This window comes from Balaenoptera musculus, chromosome 9, assembly GCF_009873245.2.
Source record: "Balaenoptera musculus isolate JJ_BM4_2016_0621 chromosome 9, mBalMus1.pri.v3, whole genome shotgun sequence".
Lineage (NCBI taxonomy): Eukaryota > Metazoa > Chordata > Mammalia > Artiodactyla > Balaenopteridae > Balaenoptera > Balaenoptera musculus.
In genome coordinates, this window is record NC_045793.1 from 59,737,546 (window position 1) to 59,756,455 (window position 18,910).

General features: G+C 38.1%; 1 protein-coding gene across 1 annotated transcript in view; it reads right to left on the minus strand.

Annotated features, from left to right (window-relative positions):
• Window positions 1–250: 250 nt before the first annotated feature.
• PON3 (paraoxonase 3) overlaps window positions 251–18,910 on the minus strand; it is a 32,190-nt gene continuing 13,530 nt past the window's right edge. Inside the window, exons 3-9 of the mRNA XM_036864292.1 lie at window positions 18,383–18,438; window positions 14,590–14,755; window positions 9,789–9,915; window positions 4,764–4,964; window positions 3,694–3,775; window positions 3,321–3,449; window positions 251–884 (exon numbers count right to left, since the gene is read on the minus strand). Coding sequence (XP_036720187.1) covers window positions 726–884; window positions 3,321–3,449; window positions 3,694–3,775; window positions 4,764–4,964; window positions 9,789–9,915; window positions 14,590–14,755; window positions 18,383–18,438 — 920 coding nt within the window. The 3' untranslated portion in view covers window positions 251–725. The remainder of the gene's footprint in view (window positions 885–3,320; window positions 3,450–3,693; window positions 3,776–4,763; window positions 4,965–9,788; window positions 9,916–14,589; window positions 14,756–18,382; window positions 18,439–18,910) is intronic.

An 18,910-nucleotide genomic window follows, 5' to 3' on the forward strand; every position in this document is an offset into this window, starting at 1 on the left:
GGATAACAGTCCTGAGGCCCCATCTCCTGGTTCAGAGCCAAGCTGATTACAACGCTTCAGATACAGATATCACTACAAATAAAGACCTGTTACAAAGATCAGATTAGCTCTGCCCTGCCTTAAAGTAGGCAGTGTGGTCTGTCTTTGTCAGATTTTCCAGAATCTGATTTCCTGTGTCTACATTGGGAGAATGCAAGTTCAAGGAGGACTTTGGGCAGTCACATGATGCCAATTCTTGCTTTTATCCATGGGCTGGGCACTTGATTGGCAGTTTGTGCCTTGTGCAATTGAGGGAAGAGAGGGGGAATTGTAAATATTTGAACATTAGCTTTTCTCCTGGTCTGGACTGCAGGAGGCTCAGAACATCACAGTTGCAGGAGGTTAATTGCCACACAGTTGCCAAGGAGCCCTAGGTGAGCTGGACACCTCACTTACCACAGCTCACTCATCTTATTGTAGAAAGAATATTGGGGGTGGTAGATAAAAAGAATTAAGAGGTTTAATTTCTTGTTGGACTGTCACTGTCTTGACTTGCATTTAGGTGGATATTACGTAATCTCTCTGCTTCTTCTATCCATGAGAAAAGCCGGACACAATTTTATTGGTGTGTCCAATAAAAATTTATTATTTAGTTATTTTTATTGTCATTTACTTACAGTTCTAGTTATCATATAATTAAGGGTTTACTTTTACCAAACATGTAGACTTTTTGGAATATCTGGACTCTAGAGTACACAGTACAGAGCTTTGTGAAATACGGTGCCTATGAGAAGCTTCCCCTGGTACACAGAAGCCACAGAGCTGCCCTGAAGCATCGAGCCATTGTTGGCATACTCAGTGCTTATCCTGGGCTTCTCAGACAAAGCATTCTGGATGCGAAGTACCTGTCAAGAAAGATCATTCATTAGTAGACTATGAACAAACAGCCATCAGAGATGTTTTCCTTCCCAAATACTCCAGGAGTAATATGTTTCTCAGAAATCAGTAAGCTAAAATCCGTACATCTTCAATCTTTTCTTTTTCTTCTTCTGATGAAAGTATCAGTGTCCTAATGATATCTAGTCAGTCAGGTGGACTAGTGATCTCACATTAGCCAAATTCCTCAACAGATGGTTCACACAATTTTGATAGTTCGGACTTTATAGAGAGAGGTAAGAACCGTGAATGCTCTTATCTAATCTTGTTGCTCCCTCTGTGGAAAGGTTCTTGCCTTTGACTGGGCATACAGGATGAGGAGGGAAACATGGGACAAGATAATGAAGGGACAACCAGTTAGCCAGCCAACACAACCCAGAACCAGTAGATGGTAGTTTTCACAGCTGGACCCCTCCCTCAAGGAAGCATAAAGAATGCATACTTTGGAATTCAATCTGACACATCACTGCCTAGTACTGTTATTGATCCTCAGGATTTACACAGTTTAGTTTGCTCATCAGTAAATACGTAAGTGCTCAGGTTTCCAAATAGCCTGGATGAAGTTCACTCAAATAGGACATGACGTGAATTAAATTAGGATTTAATTTAGGATTAGGATTTCATGAGTCATGAGTCTATATCAACATCTCTTATTAAAATAGAATTTAGTTTTTTTTGTTTTTGTTTTTGTTTTATCTTGAGGAAGATCCTACAACTTTATCTCAGGTTTGTTACATGGAAATACTCAAGCTGGAACTCATGTAGAAAACATTAGCCCCCACCAAAAATAAAGGGTGTCAGTGATTGTGAAGAAAGAAGTCTTATCTAAAATAAACAAATGATTAAACTTGAAAATGGAGACATGAAAAAGAGTCTAAACAATTTTCGTATCATTCTATGGGTCGTATTTTCATTCTCTTAAAGCAGACATTGTTGTTGGGCATTTGTAGAAAAGCTATATGTATCACTTTGGGGGGCATATATCTGAGGCCAGGGTAGCTTAGGGTAACAATTCTTCAGGTTCTAGTCTCAGACTGGACTTTTGTTTCTTTTTATATTTTTTTGATGTTTTGGGGTGTTTTGTTTTGTTTTTTTTTTTGGTTGTTGTTGTTTTTTGTCAAGAAATTGTTGACTAGGGAATTCTCTGGCAGTCCAGTGGTTAGGACTCCGTGCTTTCACTGGCGAGGACATGGGTTCAATCCCTGGTCAGGGAACTAAGATCCCACAAGCCATGCAGCAGAGCCAAAAACAAAACAAAGAAAGTTGTGACTAATATGTTAATAAAAGAAACAAATCTTTTTTTTTTTTTTTTTAAACTAAAGAATAGCAATATTGGAAGCAGAATAACTGTACGTTCTACTTTACCCACTGGGCCAATTACCAGGGTGGGATTTGAGTCTCAATTTCCCAACTCCCCAAACCTAGATTCAAACATTCTCTTTGTTCAAACCTTACCTTCTCAATGAGGCATAGCCTAGTCTCCATATTTAATAAGACCTGCCATTCCTCTGTTTAGTAATCCTGATCCCTTTTACTGTTATGCTTTTTCTTCCCATAGAACTTACCATTTTCAAACTTACTAATTTACTTATTTCTTATGCTTATTGTTCATTGTCTTTCTCCCTCCCTAACAGCAGGGATCTTTGTATGTTTTGTTTTCTGATTATTTTCTAAGCATTAGAACAAAGTCTAGTACATTATAAGTGCTCAATAAATTTTTGTGAATAAATCTCTCATAGTATGTGTGCCAAGAATTTATACCTGTATTTAAATTCACTAGAGATTTTTTTATTCTTAAGCTCAATGCTATAGAAATTGCAATGCTTTATGCTATTGTTTCTAATGCCATATAAAATTCAATGGCATATGATATTATTTTAGAAGATATTTAAAATAACATCTTTAAAATGAGACATTCTTCAACACTATCATATATAATAGAACCTGCAGGCAAAATCTAATTTTTTTATGAGACTACAGTCGTTTAAACCCTTTCATGTGAGCTTCCTGTTGGGCAGTATGAAAGATGTTTCCATATATGACTTTCCCTTTGCCTAACTTTAGGGCCTGCTCAGAGCCTACATCCTGATTGGAACTATGATATGGGAATCTGGGTCAATATGAATAATCAAGCTTATATTTTCCCATGATTCCCAATAGCAAGTACAGCCTTTGCAAGGATGGGATATGCTGTTTAGCACTGATGTTAAACTGTCACCAGGTGACTTGAAGGGGTTAATGGGCTGTATCTCCCCATCCTGCCCCAAATCTTTACTCTTTCCATATGCAGAATTTGTTCAATTCTGGAACATCACATATGACCTGCTAACTTCTCCCAAGTCACCTCAACAAATTGTTTGTTCTTGCCGCTTTTCCTGTGAGCTTAGAGAAGTATAAGAACTTACTTCTGACCCTGGAGGATCCTCAGTATTATACATCAGCAGCTTGATGGCATTAGGATGGCATCCTGCCAAAATATCTCCCGTGTCAGGATCAACAGTTAAGTTATCCACTAAGGTGCCCAACTGGATTACCTTCCAACAAAGAGGAAGTAGTGAAGACATTGTTTTGACTTTCTTCCCTACCTCCTCCCTCCCACCAGCTCCTTCTGGATCCTGAAATTAGATTTTTGCTACTGAATTTTAGAAGTGCAAGCATAATCTCACTAACGTTCTTCTAAAATAGTCTCATTTCCTTCATTCAGGGAGCACATTCCGAGGTCAAGCTTGGGAGCTAATGTAATAGAACACGTTGTGTGGGAAGACAGGGCACTTTTACCTTGAGTTGAGTTAAATCCCAGTTGTCATGTTTTTTCATTACATGAATGTTCTTATCCAATACATCAGCTACATAGATATACCTTTGAAGTAAGGAACATTTACATTTAAGCAAGTAGTAATGAGAGATGATACTAACTTTTATTTTGGAGAAGAAGTATACAAATTCACAATAGCTCAAAGTGCCACTACAATGCCTTTCTAAACCACAGTAAAAGATAATGGACTGGTATTTTTAATACTCTTGAAGTGCTTTAAGTAAGCGTTGAATATGAGATATGACCATAAGGTAATGGAATTGGTGTTTCTAGATGACATATAGGCTCAGTCTCATCAGTTAGGAGTCACACTTTATTCTTTAAATTGAATGGAGGTAAGTGGACCTCTCATAAGTCCAATAGAGCCTATACTTCCAGAAACTCGTGCTTGAAAAGAAGTAGCAGATGATCATGAAACTCAATCACAATTATTTTTAAAAAGAGGAAGAATACTTAGCGCTGTTTTCCACAGGGATCATCTCTATTTATTATCTCACCTTTACATTTAATATTCATGGTACTCTTCTTCTTAAATAACCTTCCATTTTAAAAACACTTTAAAAGAGTGTTTCTCATAAAATTTTATGCTGCATAAAATAATGTCTTCTTATAGAAAATTCTGTTGTAGTATAACAGTAAGTCTGAAACGTATACAATCCCAATGCCCAATCTAAGTTGGGTCTCCCTCTCCAATAAGAACTTTTGGGTAACTGAACTTAGTATAAGTGATTAAAGACCTTCTAGCCTCATAAGGGGCAGAGGAATCATGCATTTATACTCTTTTTTAGTCACATAAGAATTTGGAACAAGTACCTCATATCCTTGAGTCAAAATCCCTCATTTTGTTGGGGGACCCTAAAGTGCAAGAGAGCAATGGTTGGCTTAAGATCACACATTTATTGTGAACCCTGGCCACGCTGGATCCCTCCACACATGTATTGACTACTTAAGCCTCAGGAAGTAAGCACTTCTTCAGGGAAGGAATCCATGAAAATGTCAAGGGTAAAGGGTTGGAATTTTTAAAAGAGTTTACTTCTTGTCTGGTGACATGGTGATCCCATTGGCAGAACTAAATCCTTTGGCGACCACTTTAACCTCTCTTGGACTGTAGAAAAGAATGTAAGTCCAGCGAAGATCCATGACCATCTCTAATAGTGCCAAGAAGAAGTTGGTAAAATAGTGGTCTCTCGTGGCATAGAACTGTTCCGCTCCGAGAACCACAATGTCATTCACACTAAAATGAAGAAGAAAAAAAAAAGGAAAGAGACGAGAGAGGAAAAGAAAAAACCCCATGGGCTATTTAAAATCACTAAATCTCAAAGACCAATAAATTCATCAGTTTGAAAAAGTATACATGAACTAGTATGGATTAAAGGATTCCACAGAAAGTACATGACTTTTCATTGCCCTGATGGATTTTCTTTTAGCCATTTATTATTTTCTCACTCCTCCCTTCCACAGAAACAGCAAAAACAGACAAGTATACAAATAAACCTCAAATCTAAATCTGTTGACTTGCGACTTTTTTTTTTTTTTTTTTTTTACAGGTGAAAGAGGGATTCTATAATTCCCAACATACTCTGAACCTGAAAGAACAAATCTAGGTTTTTTTAAATTATTATTATTTTTCTTTAAACAATTGCCAAGACTGGAATCAAAGATAAATAGAAGGCACAACAGTTTTGCTCTGGTTTTGTGTTACTCAGATTTAAAAAAATTTTTTTTTCTTTTTTTACAAATACAAATTAAACATGAAAAAACTCTACTTCAAAAAAAAATCTAACAGTTCAAGAAAAGCTTATCAGTTGCATTCTAGACATTTAAAACCTATCTCACAATTTCAATTTCAGTGGTAAAAACAGTAGGTTTTGGAACTGTTTGGTGATCGCGTATCCAAAGAAAAACTCCACTAACACCTTTTATTCAGTTTTTAACCATACCAGAGAGAATCTATATTGTCAATTTTTCCAACGGCAATTTTTCCACACCAGAAGGTAGTCCTGACTCTCAAAGAAGAGACAATTTGGGTTTTTCCTGCCTTCAAAATGTTTATAAAATCCTGTAATTCTCCCAGGATTTTGAAACATGTAGAAAATAAGTAAGAAATATTCCAATGAACGAAACATACCAAATGGCAGTAATAAGCAAGAAACATTCCTTTGGGGAAACTGTTAAAAAAAAATCCAGTCTGTATATGCAAGTAAAGCAGGGAAATGCAGTCTTTTTTTTTTTCTTCTTTAAAAATCCATTTTTCCTAAAATTTCATTCCACAAAATTGGAAGTGAAGGACTAAAATGGGGGGAGGGGGCGGGTAAGGAGCACACACCATTAACACAAAAAGTAAAATTGTACAAACTTAAGCAGTTTATGATAGACTAGGATCAGATTCCAAGATACCAAAGGTTGGCTGAAGAAATTCACCGTTCTGTGCTAGGGTTTGTACTGCTGCCTGAAGATCGGTGAAGAGCAATTCACTGCCTTGGAGCACTGCCCCTTCCCACTGCAAATCCTGGTTTCTGCACCCTGCCTCCGCAGGGTGGGCCTCTCATCCCACCACCCAGCCCACCTCGAGGGCCTCCAGGTCCCTGCAGGTGGTTATCTCGGCAGTCCCCTTCCTGGGCAGCTCGAGTCTTCTTTTCTTCCACATTCAGATGGACCTCACCTCTGAACATGATGGGCCTGTGGCTAAGCACCTTCTGAACAGGCTCAGAATCATCAAACACAACGAACCCAAAATTGGGTAATTTCCCACTGTTGTTAATATGCAGCTCCACCATATTCCCCTAATTTTGAAAAAAAATCTTTAAGCTCTGATCTGTCCACCTCATGAGCAGGTTGCCGATAAAGAGCTGGTCAGGGAGATCAGCTCGGTGCTTTGTGTCCTCCTAGAGGGGTGGGAGGGAGGCGCAAGAGGGAGGAGATATGGGGATATGTGTATATGTATAGCTGATTCACTTTGTTATAAAGCAGAAACTAACACACAACTGTAAGGCAATTATACCCCAATAAAGATGTTAAAAAAAAAAGAGTTAAAAAAAAAAAAACTGAAGTAATGTATGTAGCTTCCGAGATGGGAGACTTTAAGAGGCAGTTCAAGATCCACCATGCTTCCCTCACTCTTCCACAGTAACCAGCAACTTTTCTGATAAATGAGAGTGTGGTCCTCTCTTAGGGTTCTAAATGAGGACGCCATAAAACTGACTCCCTGAATCACCTACATTGGATATGTAGCATGAGTATGAAAACAAAACAAAACTTTGTGGGTTTGAGCCATTAAAGATGCTAGGGTTTTTCTTTTCTATTATTGTAGCAAGATCCAGTTCATCCTGACCTTTATATTTTCTCTGCATAGGTGGGATTATGAGTGTTATTCTTTCTTATTTATGTTCTTCAATACCATTGAAATTTTTAAATGAACCAAGTCTCACTCTTACAACAATTAAAACAATCATTTCTATTTTGGAAAAGAAAAAAAGAGATGATGACTAGAAAAAAATGTAAAAAAAAAAAGATTGAACCTGTGTGTGTGTGTGAAGCTTCTTTACTCAGCAATTTTGTAAAATACACAATATTGTCAATAAAGTTAATGTGCCACCCTTTCTAGTGGCATTTATGATTTAAAAAAATTTTTATTTTATATTGGAGTATAGTTGATTAACAATGATGTGTTAGTTACAGGTGTACAGCAAAGTGATTCAGTTATATCCATACAAGTTTACATTAAATTTAGGAAAGAAAAATTTGGATGAATCAGGAAATACTTTGAGGTTTTGTTGTACAATGACTTTCCCAATGTTATTGGGCTACTTGTCTTTTAGGTCTCAGCTTATGCAGTCCTTCTTCCAAAAAGTATTAACACCATAGATTAAGTTAAATTCCCTCATAATTTGTTCCATAGCACCTTGTTCTACCCTTTGAAATGCTTGGGTATGCGTTTATCAGGGTACCTCTCAAGGTCCTCTTTAGATCCTCAAAGCCGCACCTGCCCTATTCCAGCTGGCACTATTTCAACCAGCTCTGCATAGGATCTGACAGACTTTCCACAGTGTACCCTTATAGCGCCTTACCTCATGTCTGTTATAGGCCTCTTACTCCCATTTCCAGGCTTCCGTGTCAAATTCAAAGCACAGGATATCACCAGACTTGCCTTGCACATGGGTAAAAAGGTATGTGCAGGAATTAACACCCCTTGAGGCAAACCTCTGACTACTGAGAGATGGTGGGGGGCTGGATAAACTCCTCTTCCTTTCTTATCTTGGCCAGATTGTCTTGAAATGAAGTTTATGTTGCTTACTGGAGGGCAATCCCATGATTTCAAGCAGTCAGTTGCACTTAGCAGTAGCTGGCTTAACAATGCATTTGCTATAGACTCTCTCCCATATGAGTTTCCTGGTGCTGCTGTAACAAAGTACCACAAACTGGGTGGCTTAAGACAACACAAATTTACTGTCTCATAGTTCTGGAGGCCAGAAGTCTGAAATCAAATTGTTGACAGAGCCATGCTCCCTCTGAAGGTTCTACTGGTGGATCCTTCCTTGCCTCTTCTAGCTTCTGGTAGCCTCAGGCATTCCTTGGCTTGTAGATCCATCACTCCAATCTCACTTTCCATCTTCACATGCATTCTCCCTGTATGTCCGTCTGTCTTCTTATAAGGACATCAATCATATTGGATTAAGGGCACACTCAGCTCTAATACAGCCTCATCTTAACTAATTACATCTGTAAGGATCCTATTTCCACATAAGGTCATGTTCTGGGGCATCAGGGGTTAAAATTTCAACTTATCTTTTTGAGGAGACACAATTCAACCCATAACACTCCACTTTCCCTGCCTCAGGCTGGTGTCTGACTTCTGCATCCTGGGCTGGTACTCCCTAACCAAGGAGTTGTGTCTTGAGTTTTCCCTCAGGCTATGCTTTCTGAGGCACTCTTCCCACAAGGTGATGTTACTGCATTTGACCCTCACAATCACCTGGTAGGTAAGTCAGGCCTATGAGGGAATCCCCATTTTGCTGAGGAAAACTGAAGCACAGGTTAAGTGACTTGTCCACAGTTTCTCAGTCACCCAGCAGTGGCAGTCCTGGTCCCCACTGTGCCTCAGAACCCAGCACAGTGCATCATGGGAAAAGTCAACTTCAAGTTCTCTTACTTCTTCTGCCTCTCCTTTTGTTGCCCCCAAATTCTATGGGGAGAAATCCAAATGTGTTGCTGAGAAAGAGAGCAAAGGAGAGAAGATGAACTTCCTTCCTTTTCTTTCCCTACTCTTCTACCTCATGGAAAGATTAACCTCTACGGTTTTAGAACCAGTCTTTCAGCGTTGAATCCATTTTATAAAAGATTCTTCATTGTTCGTCACAGGCTTGAAACAGGCAACGTAGCCAGTAAAAAACTTACAATTTTTCTCAAAGATGTTCACCACAGTGATTAAGAGCCCAGCTTTGAATTCAGATGGGTCAAGGTTTACACCCTAGTTCTACCACTTACAAATTATGTAATTTGGGTAAGTAACTTACCCCAAACTGCTCTAAGTCTCTGTTTACTCATGCCTATTACTAAAGGCAGTTGTGAGAGTGAAAGGGAATTAGGGATTTTGGCACAGTGCCTGGCACATAGTCAATACTTAATAAATGTGAATTTTTATATATGCCTACAGGCCTTTTTTCAAATGTTACTTTAAAACTTTGATTGAACAAAGGAATGGTCCTTCTGGAGGCTGGTTATAACACCCAATGGGTATGGCTTTCAGAGTACAACCTACCAGGACAACTAAAGGGTGTGGGTGTTTAAAGAGCCCAATAGCAGGTTCTGTGCTGTTGTGTTATGGAGGATGGAATTAGAGCAACTTTATAGGATTAAAATGCTTTCAAAAAGTTGGAGAATATAAAGATATTCAATACTGAATACAGCAATTTCTAGTGAGGTGCTGGGCTGTGTCACCATGAGAACCTTTAGAAAGCTTTAGAAGAAAAAGCTTCAAAACAAAAGTTTAACAAAGGCTGTGAACTAAAGAAAACAAAGCACACAGCAGAGGCGCAAATTGAATACTTTAATTCCGTACCTTTTGAGAAGTTCGTGTTTTATAGTTTTCAGGTGTACCAAAGAACGTTGCTGTTCCTCAAATTTAAATATCTCCACAGTGGACTCCATGTGGGGATGATTCACAACATAAAGATAAACAATTTGGTCTAAAGTGGAAAAAAGACATAATTTCCAAGAAGTTTGCTTCTGTTGCAACTATTATTACACCTAGTGTAGAACTTGGTCATGTCCAAGGATTTTTCTTATACATCTTGCATTTGATCCTCGCAACCCATCTGATAGGTAAGTCAAACAAATGCCAGAATCTTCATTTTATTGAAGAAACTGACACTCAGAAGGTTAATGACTTGTCAGCAATTTCATCACCACCCAGTGGCAAAGCCAAGCCCAGATGTTTCTGCAGTGCTCCCTTCAGCCTCACCTGCACACCCTCTCTAACAGGAAGATGCAGAATTACAGTGGTGCATAAACACGGATGCGGTTTCCCAAGGTGGCCCCTCAACAAGAGAAGTGGGTACAAGCAAGCAAAGCTTTGCCGAGAATTCTTTTCTGTGAGAACTGCCTACATTGCAACACACGTTCAAGAAGAGTCAGGCCTGTCTAAATATTTTAAAATAAACATTTCCCAGAGAGAGAATGAACTCCTGACACAAGTCACCTACCTGAGGTTGCAGTAACGATATTTAGTTATTCATGAACCCAGTAGACGTGGAATGTAAATATGAATGTAGAAGAAAATAGATTAGCCAATTTTAGGTATAACCAACCTCAGGAATGTTCACCTATCTGTTCTCATACCGTAATGTGAACTGCTGTGAACAGGATTGGGGGCAGTACTCTAGCTTCTCAGAGTACTGTTTTCTGACTTATCAGGAGTTCTAAGTCAGATGAACTCTCGAGTTTGAAAGAGCCTGGGCCCATGCTCCCATTCAGGATTTGATCTGCGTTCATCTCCCCAGTTCCTTTCTTGATGGGGTTTCCAATCATGCAGCGGAGCAAGCCAGAGCCCTGAGATGTGGGGCTTATACTCAGGGTCCCTGAACCACATGGGCACCTTTACCTGAATTAAGGAAAAGTGCTCCCTCACAGATGAATCTTTCTTTTTGTCTGACCCAACTCTGTTCCAGGCCATGGCAACTCTGTTCCAGGGACTTGGCAAGCAGAACCTGAGTAGCATTTAGCCCTCACATGGCCCTTCGACAAGACACTCTTGCTGGACACAGCATGAAAAATACATTGCTGCCCTGGCTTTACCCCCTTCTTAAGGCCTCTTTTCATATAAGAGATGCTTGGTGAGAAGACTTTTGTTTTCTGTCTTCTCATTCATGCCAATTTATGTGTAATGTTTTGGCCTTATGAATTAAATACATAATTAAGGGAGGTCACTAACAAATAAAATAAGTTGTCAATCATAACATACTTAACTTCTGAATGCCTGATTATATGCCTGAGGATTAATCTGTAAACTGGTCCCATCGTAAAAAAAAAAAAAAAAAGCAAAAACAAACCAAAACCAACCCTTACCTCCCCTCCTCCCTTAAAAAAAAAACAACCCACCTCTCACACTATCCCATGGAATAAAATAGCTCCAGGTTAATCTGATGACTCATTACACCTTCTCCAATGAAGCATCATATGTCTAGTTGGGTGTCAGGCAAAAAAGTGACGACTCTCAAATTATTTAAATAGAGCCAGGAGCCCAAATTTCACCTGAATTAAGGACATAGGATTAGAAGTAAGACCATCTGGGTTCTACTTCTGGAATTGCCATTTACTAATGACAGAAGTGAAGTCACACTTTACTGCATGTCTCTAAACTCCATTTCTCCATCTATAAAACTATGAATATGTGCCCTGCCTGACTCATAGGGTTCATTCATTTATTCATTTAACACATGTTCACAGAGCACCTAACATGCTGCAGACACTGTTCTAGACTCTGGGAATCCGGCAATGAACAAGTCACATATGCTTTTATGATGGTTACATTCTAGAGAAGAAAACAGGGAGGAAATAATTAGTAAATAAAAGAATATGGGAGTGGGGAGATATGCCTCCTTCATACAGTTGCACCCACTTGAAAAGTGACAGTTAAGCTTGGATCTAGAGATGAGAAGGAGCCCACTATAGAGCAACAGTGGGAGAGGGAAAGAAGGTTGTTATCTTTTAACATTAATAAAAAGCATTAATTACCATTTTGATGAGTGCTAAAAGAAGAAGTTCATTGAGAAGAAATATAGCAAGGTTCACAGCCTGAAATAAGATGATGGGAAGGCTTCCCTGAGAAGGTGACATTTAAGCTGAGGCCTGAATGATGAAGAAGAATAAGCCAGAAATAAGTGGAAAGACATTCCAGGCAGAGGGAATTACAGATGCAAAGGCCCTGAGGCATGCAGCATTCTGCAGGACTAAAGGAAATCCAGTGTGACTAGTCCAGAGAGTCAGGGAGCCAGTGGTGTCCACTGAGGCTGGAGAGAGCACCCAGATGCCAGAATATGTAGGGGTAGCGCCTAGGAAATCATTCTGGAGATTTGGGGTTTATCTTCAGAGTGACAGGAAAAATATGGTGAATTTTCAGAAGGGAGTGACACGATCAGATTTGTATAAAAAATAATGCTTGCTTATAAAAACGGCTTGAGTTGGTATAAGAGGGAAAGTGCAATCAGGGGCCACTGCAGAATCTAGGATAGACATGCTGGGGACTTGGACTGGGATGGTGCAGTGAGGATGGGGAGAGGTCAGCAGCTTGCAGAGATATGTGAGGGTTAAATTGGACAGAACTTTGTAACTAGTTGACTGAATGCGTCAGGGAGAGGGGAAGAGTCAAGGTTGGGCCCAGGGTTTTATTTTGAGGAATAAAATATATATAAAGTGCTTTATAAACTGTAAAGCAATGTAAAATTGTTAGGTACAATTATCTTTTAAAGAAGGGCTTGCTAGGCAAGTAAACATCACATATTAGATTTCAGGGGAATATTTAACCTACTTAGTAAAATAGTATTCAAGCATTTTAAAAGGCACCCATTTGTTTAAAAATGAACAAGTCTGTTGGTGCAGATGAAAGAATGAAACATTGATCGGTTGGATAAGTGGATTGAGATAATTATTAGTCATTTTTTATTCATTTAAATCACTCTAGCAAATTTAACTTCACAATTAACAATGCATTGTAACTTCAGTATGTATTTGGAAGAATTAAAACACCATTTATTTAAAAATTTTGATTTGCAACACTTCCATTTGGCCTTCCCTTCACATATTAATAGTTACTACTAGTGAGGTTTCATTCTTCTTATCTTCTACATGATACTAAATATTTAAATATTTAAATATTTAAATATTTGTGGACCCACAAATATTTAAAAATTAAGTTAGTCTGGAATTATAAACTATAAAGTAAAAAATAATATTGGAAATTATTGTTTTAAAGCATATACAATGTATTCATAACTATGCTTTGTTTTCTACAATAGCTTTTTTGAGATATAATTCACTTGCCATTAAACTCACACTTTCAAAATGTATAGTTTAGTGGTTTTTAGTGTATTCACAAAGTTGTGCAACCATAACCACTATCTAGTTCCAGAATATTTTCATCACCCCAAAAAGAAACCCCATATCCATTGGATGTCACTCCCCATTCCCCGCCCCCCCCAGTCCCTGCCAACCACTAATCTACTTTTTGTCTCCATAAATTTGCCTATTCTGCACATTTAATATAAATGGAATCATACAATATGTGGCATTTAGTGATTGAATTCTTTCACTTAGGATAATGTTTACAAGGTTCATCCATGTTGTAGCATTCATCAATACTTCATTTCTTTTTATTGCCGAATAATATTCCATTGTATAAACATACCACCTTTTGGTTATGCATTCAACATTTCATGGGAATTTGGATTATTTTCACCTTTTGAGTATTAGGAGTCATGTTGCTATGAATATATGTGTGTGAGTTTTTGTATAGACCTATGTTTTCAGTTCTCTTAGGTATGTGCCAAGGAGTAGAGTTTCTGCATCATATGGTAGATCTACCTTTAACATTTTGGGGAACTGTCAAACTGCATTCAAGTGACTGCACTCAATCCCACCAGCAAAGTGTGAGGATGCCAGTTTCCCTACATCCTTGCCAATGTTTGTTACTGTCTGTCTTTTTTAAATTATAGCCACCCTATTGGTGTGAAGTGGTATCTCATTATGGTTTTGATTTGCATTTCCCTAATGACTAAGGATACTGAGTATCTTTTCATGTGTTTATTGGCCATTTGTGTATCTCTTTGGAAAGATATACTGAGATCCTTTGTCCATTTTTTAACTGGGTATTTGTCTTTTTGTTGTTGAGATGTAAAAATTATATATTCTGGATATAAGCCTCATCAGATATCTGATTTGCAATCTTTTTCTCTTATGCTTTAGGTTGTTTTTTCACTTCCTTGATGGTGTCTTTTGAAGTTTTTAATTTTAACAATGTCTAATTCATCCATTGTTTTCTTTTATGTTGCTTTATAAATGTGACGAGATTATTTTCAAAGGGCCTTTAGTTTATATGTTAGATTTCTGAGAACAATATCCCAACTGGTTTTGATGGTCAGATGAGAAGAAAAGGGGGTAGGAGAAAGAGCGTGTGACCACAGTCTAGTCTCCCCCTCTTTAACATGACTTTAAAAAATGTTTTGATACATATTTATTATCTTATAAATATACATCTTCATGGTAAAATAGCATCTTCCCTCCTTTCACATACATGTTGAATAGTTGAAGATGAGTGGTTTGTATTTCCCTCATTTTCCCCTTATTCTTAAGCATTCAAGCTTTACCTTTGTCGATGAAAGTACTGATCCCATGTGGATTAAATGATGCTTTGTCAAAACCATCACTGATGTTTAGTGCCTGGACCCTTGGGTTTTGCTCATTTAAATCCATCAAGAAGATTTGTCCTGGCTCATCTGGTGCAAAGTTTGGCATGCCTGGATATTTTAATCCCTTTAAAATATAGAGAATAAGTATGCACATATACACATATCAAAGCAACATTTTCACATGGAAGCTAAAATCTCAAGGCCTAACAAAAATGTTCAAAGCTCTAAATTTCTTTTAGATTTCTGGGATTTTTCACAGTCAGGTATTGCCATTATCTGATCTGAGGGATTACCAATGTCATCTAAGCCATTGCAAATGGGAATATGGGAAGAACCTATGTTCAATTTTTAATATATAGAGAAGGAGTTAGACCAAAAAGCATAATGCAAGAGACTAAGCTGTATTACTTTGTTTGAGTCCCTTGACCTGCCTGTACTACAGGTTTCTCATTTATAATATGAGGAAATTAAAATGTTTAATTGCGAAGGTTCTTTCTAGTCCTATTCTATATATAATGAACGCTCCTCAAAGCAGAGAGAAGGGGTGTATGGGTTTATTGCACTGCTCCCATCCTACATCCATTATATTATGAAATGACAAAGAGAATAATCAGCCAAGAATTAACATAGGGGAACCAGTTTCATACAGTTCACTATTTCTGACCTATTTTGTTCCTACAGATATGTCCAAAGATTTGGATGTGAATCCTTTCCTCCAAATATTGTAAAAAGTTCATTCCAGTAACTTGGACAGTGGCTCTTTCTCCTGGAAGAACCAGGTGTTTATCAACCAATAATAGGCATCCTGAATGTATTGGGCCTTTGCTGCATCCCAGGTCATTGTGTCAAAACTTGGGGTTGGTTTATTCTATACCAATTACAAAACTCAGCCCACTTCCTCCCTGTATCCTTCCCCCATCACTCTGATGTATATCAACATCAACAACATTGTATCTTTTCTTGTACCCTCACTTCCACTTATAATCAGTTTAAATTCTTTCCTTCTCTCTCTCTCTCCCTCCTTCTTCCTTCTTCCTACTCTACCTTCTCTCTTGCTCTCCCTCTCCCCTTCCTTTCTTACACACACACACAACACACACACACACACACACACTCTCTTACTTACAATTATACTATTCTTGGCCCTTCCACTGTCCTTCCCTTCCCCCGCCCCAACCCCTGGGGTAGTCAGTCTTCAGTTTCAAACAACCCCACCTATATCTTCAAGCTTTTCTTAGAACAGTTCTTCTATGCTTAAATCTTATGGGAAATCTAGCTTTCCCCAGACAATACTGGCCACTGAAGCCCATCAGTGGAAGGTCTATTCCCTCTATCATTCCTTCTCCTTAAGTCACCACACCTAGAGGAGAGATTGGCATGTCCCTAGCCACAAACTTCTGCTTCCAGAGCTCGAATCTGCCATCATCAGTCAAGAGCCCGTCTTCCAAGGAAGCCTCACTCTTTGCTTACTGCTTCCTTATCAACTTCTTTGCCAAGTCCCTTTGCCCTGTTCTAGCTCTTATACTGTATAGGGCTAGTCTAAAATCAGGTTGAAAAACACTACATCCCAACTTCAACCAGACATTGAATACTATTTATCAATATTTGTGTTCATTCTAGTAGGTAATCTCTTGCATATTCCAAGTATCAATTCGAAATTTATTTCATTATCTTCAGGAGTCCACACCATCTTCTCCTATTCTCAATGGATAACTTTACCTCCTATTTCTCTGAAAAAAATCCTTGCCATTCAACATGAATTTCCTCTGATTCCCTCCTTTCTGTCTCAGTAATTCTTCAGTTTTACCAATTCTCGTCCTTTCTCCCTTTTCTTAAGGAAAGAGTATCTTTCTTCTGTTCTTAAGTTAACTCCAACACCTGTTTATTTCGTTCCCTGTTCCCTAGGGCCTGTCTTTAGAAATCACATCTTCTCTCTCTTGTTTCACCACTCATTCTTCACCAATGCCCCCTTCTTTTGCCTGAAAAATTGCTCATTTCTCCTTCCTTGAAACAAATCTTTTCCAACTTTATTACTTCAAATAGGCATTTTTCTCACCTTCCCTTCACTGTCAAATTTCTCGGAAACATCACTTGACCTTGTTGCCTTGATTTGAATTGCTCCAACTCTTAGTTCCCTGGAATCAGTTTTCTACCAGTATGTAGAAACGCCTCTATAAAGGTCATATCAATGGTCTCCAATATGTCTTATTTGATAACCCTTCTACATTTGCTTATCTGTATCTCTGTGGCATTTAACACTATGGTAGAACCTTTATTTCTTATCAAAAAGTCAAAAGCAGAATTTCCAGTTAGAATTCCTGCTTCTGTTCTATCGCACAGAATTACTCTCTAAATCAGCATCTTCCAAACATGTTCTAGGATGGCAAGAAAGGGCAGTAGGAGGTAACCAAGAACAAGGACTCGAATTTATTGCAGTACAGAAAGATTAAAAATAAGCAAAGAACATTATCCTTATCCTATAAGAATGAGTTGTTTGTTATTTTGCAAAAAGAGCTAACATTTCTCATGGAATTATTTGTGATGAAAATCTCTACTTTCTGAATAGCAAGAATTTAGTACACTTAGTTCTAGTGAAAATAGAAAAGAAACATACAGTAGGAACTACAAATATTATTTCCTAATAGCAAAGAAATCTCCTAGCTGTAAAGTAATTATTTTTAAAGGTCTATTTGGCATAACATTGAAAATCTAAATTGACAATAGGTAATTTAAGTCAACAAAGAAAAAGCTTTTCTAGACAGCTTTGTTTTATTTTTGGTTTGGGAGGAAAACTAAAGAAATAAACTCCCTCCCACCCACCCTCCCACCCTCACATGTACCACCAGCAGCAGCAATTTAAAATCCAAATGAGACCCTGACTATACTTAAGAATTTAGAAATTGGGGCCATTAAGGAATATTTTATGTGCCCTGTTTCTGGCCAAAAAGATATAGATTTTAAAAATTTATGTTATTTGGTAGTATTTTATTGGCTAAAATGGAATATTAGAGCATGCAATTCCAGCAATCAGAATGCACATTGGAAAGGTAGTCAATCTACTTTTTTCAAAATCCTAGGTCCCGTTCCAAATGCAACTGATTTAATATGTACATGATAATTTTCAACATCTTCACAACATATACATTTTAATTTATTGAAATTCAGTCCTTCACATAGCTTCCTCATCATCCCAAACCTGTGAAGGTGGTATTGAGAATAAAATGCAGGTTTTTCCCTACTCCTCTTTGAAAGAGCTTCTCTTTGAAATGCAAGGTACCCAAGATGGAAAATGCTCAGGGTTTTGAATTGAGTAACATGGTTAACATTCAATCCACAAACATTTACTGAGCTCCAAACATAGGAAGGCATAACGAGAGGAATACTAATTAGTGAGAAGATGATTTCCAGAAGCTGAGGCCCAGCCAATAGGGTGATGATGAGGATGAACAACAGCTGAGCAAATCTGGAGCCTCATCTAGGAATCGAATGGAATTCAATATACATTTATTGAGACACTACTGGGTATATAACTGCCCACAGGGAGCTGCCCACCAAGGGTTAGGCAAGACTGGCATTTCCGTGGTATCTTAATTAGCCTTCTGGAATCCCATTTTGGCTTTTTTAGTTGACTAGTTTACCCATGGGCGGGATGAATGTGTAGGGATCCATCTGGCAGCTGTAGTCGGCAACATTAATGTACTGTCCATGCAGCTATTGACATGAGCATCTGAGGGGCATGGAAAATACTCACACTGGAGATAAAAGCCAGCCCAGTAGGAAGTATATCAATATCTTCAGAGCCATTTTCTGCAAAAGAAGCAGAGGATCAGAAAGATGCATGTACAAAGGCTTAAAAAGTAAATCTCGCACATAGTCAAGACTTTGAACTTCTTTTGGAAACTACCTTAACTTGTTTAACTATTTACTTGGGAAACTATATTAACTTTCAGGACTCCCACAGGCATGATACACTCCACTAAAACCTGAGCCAGACTCTTGAAATACTAAATTCTTTTTTTTTTTTTTAGAAGTCCATTTTCAGGAGAAAAAAAGCAAATAACTATAAAATAAACTCATATCCTAGATTTATTCTTTAAATAAAAACTCTCAGGGTATGTCCTAAGAGATTCAGCTTTATTCCCCACAGAAGACTTATCTACAGACCAAGCGATAACATTTGGAAAGGCCTCACTGGGAAGCTCTCTTAAAGGCCTTTCTGCCAAGTATTTCTCCTCTCCAACTTGTTGAGGCCTGAAAAACCTATCCTTCTCCTATCATA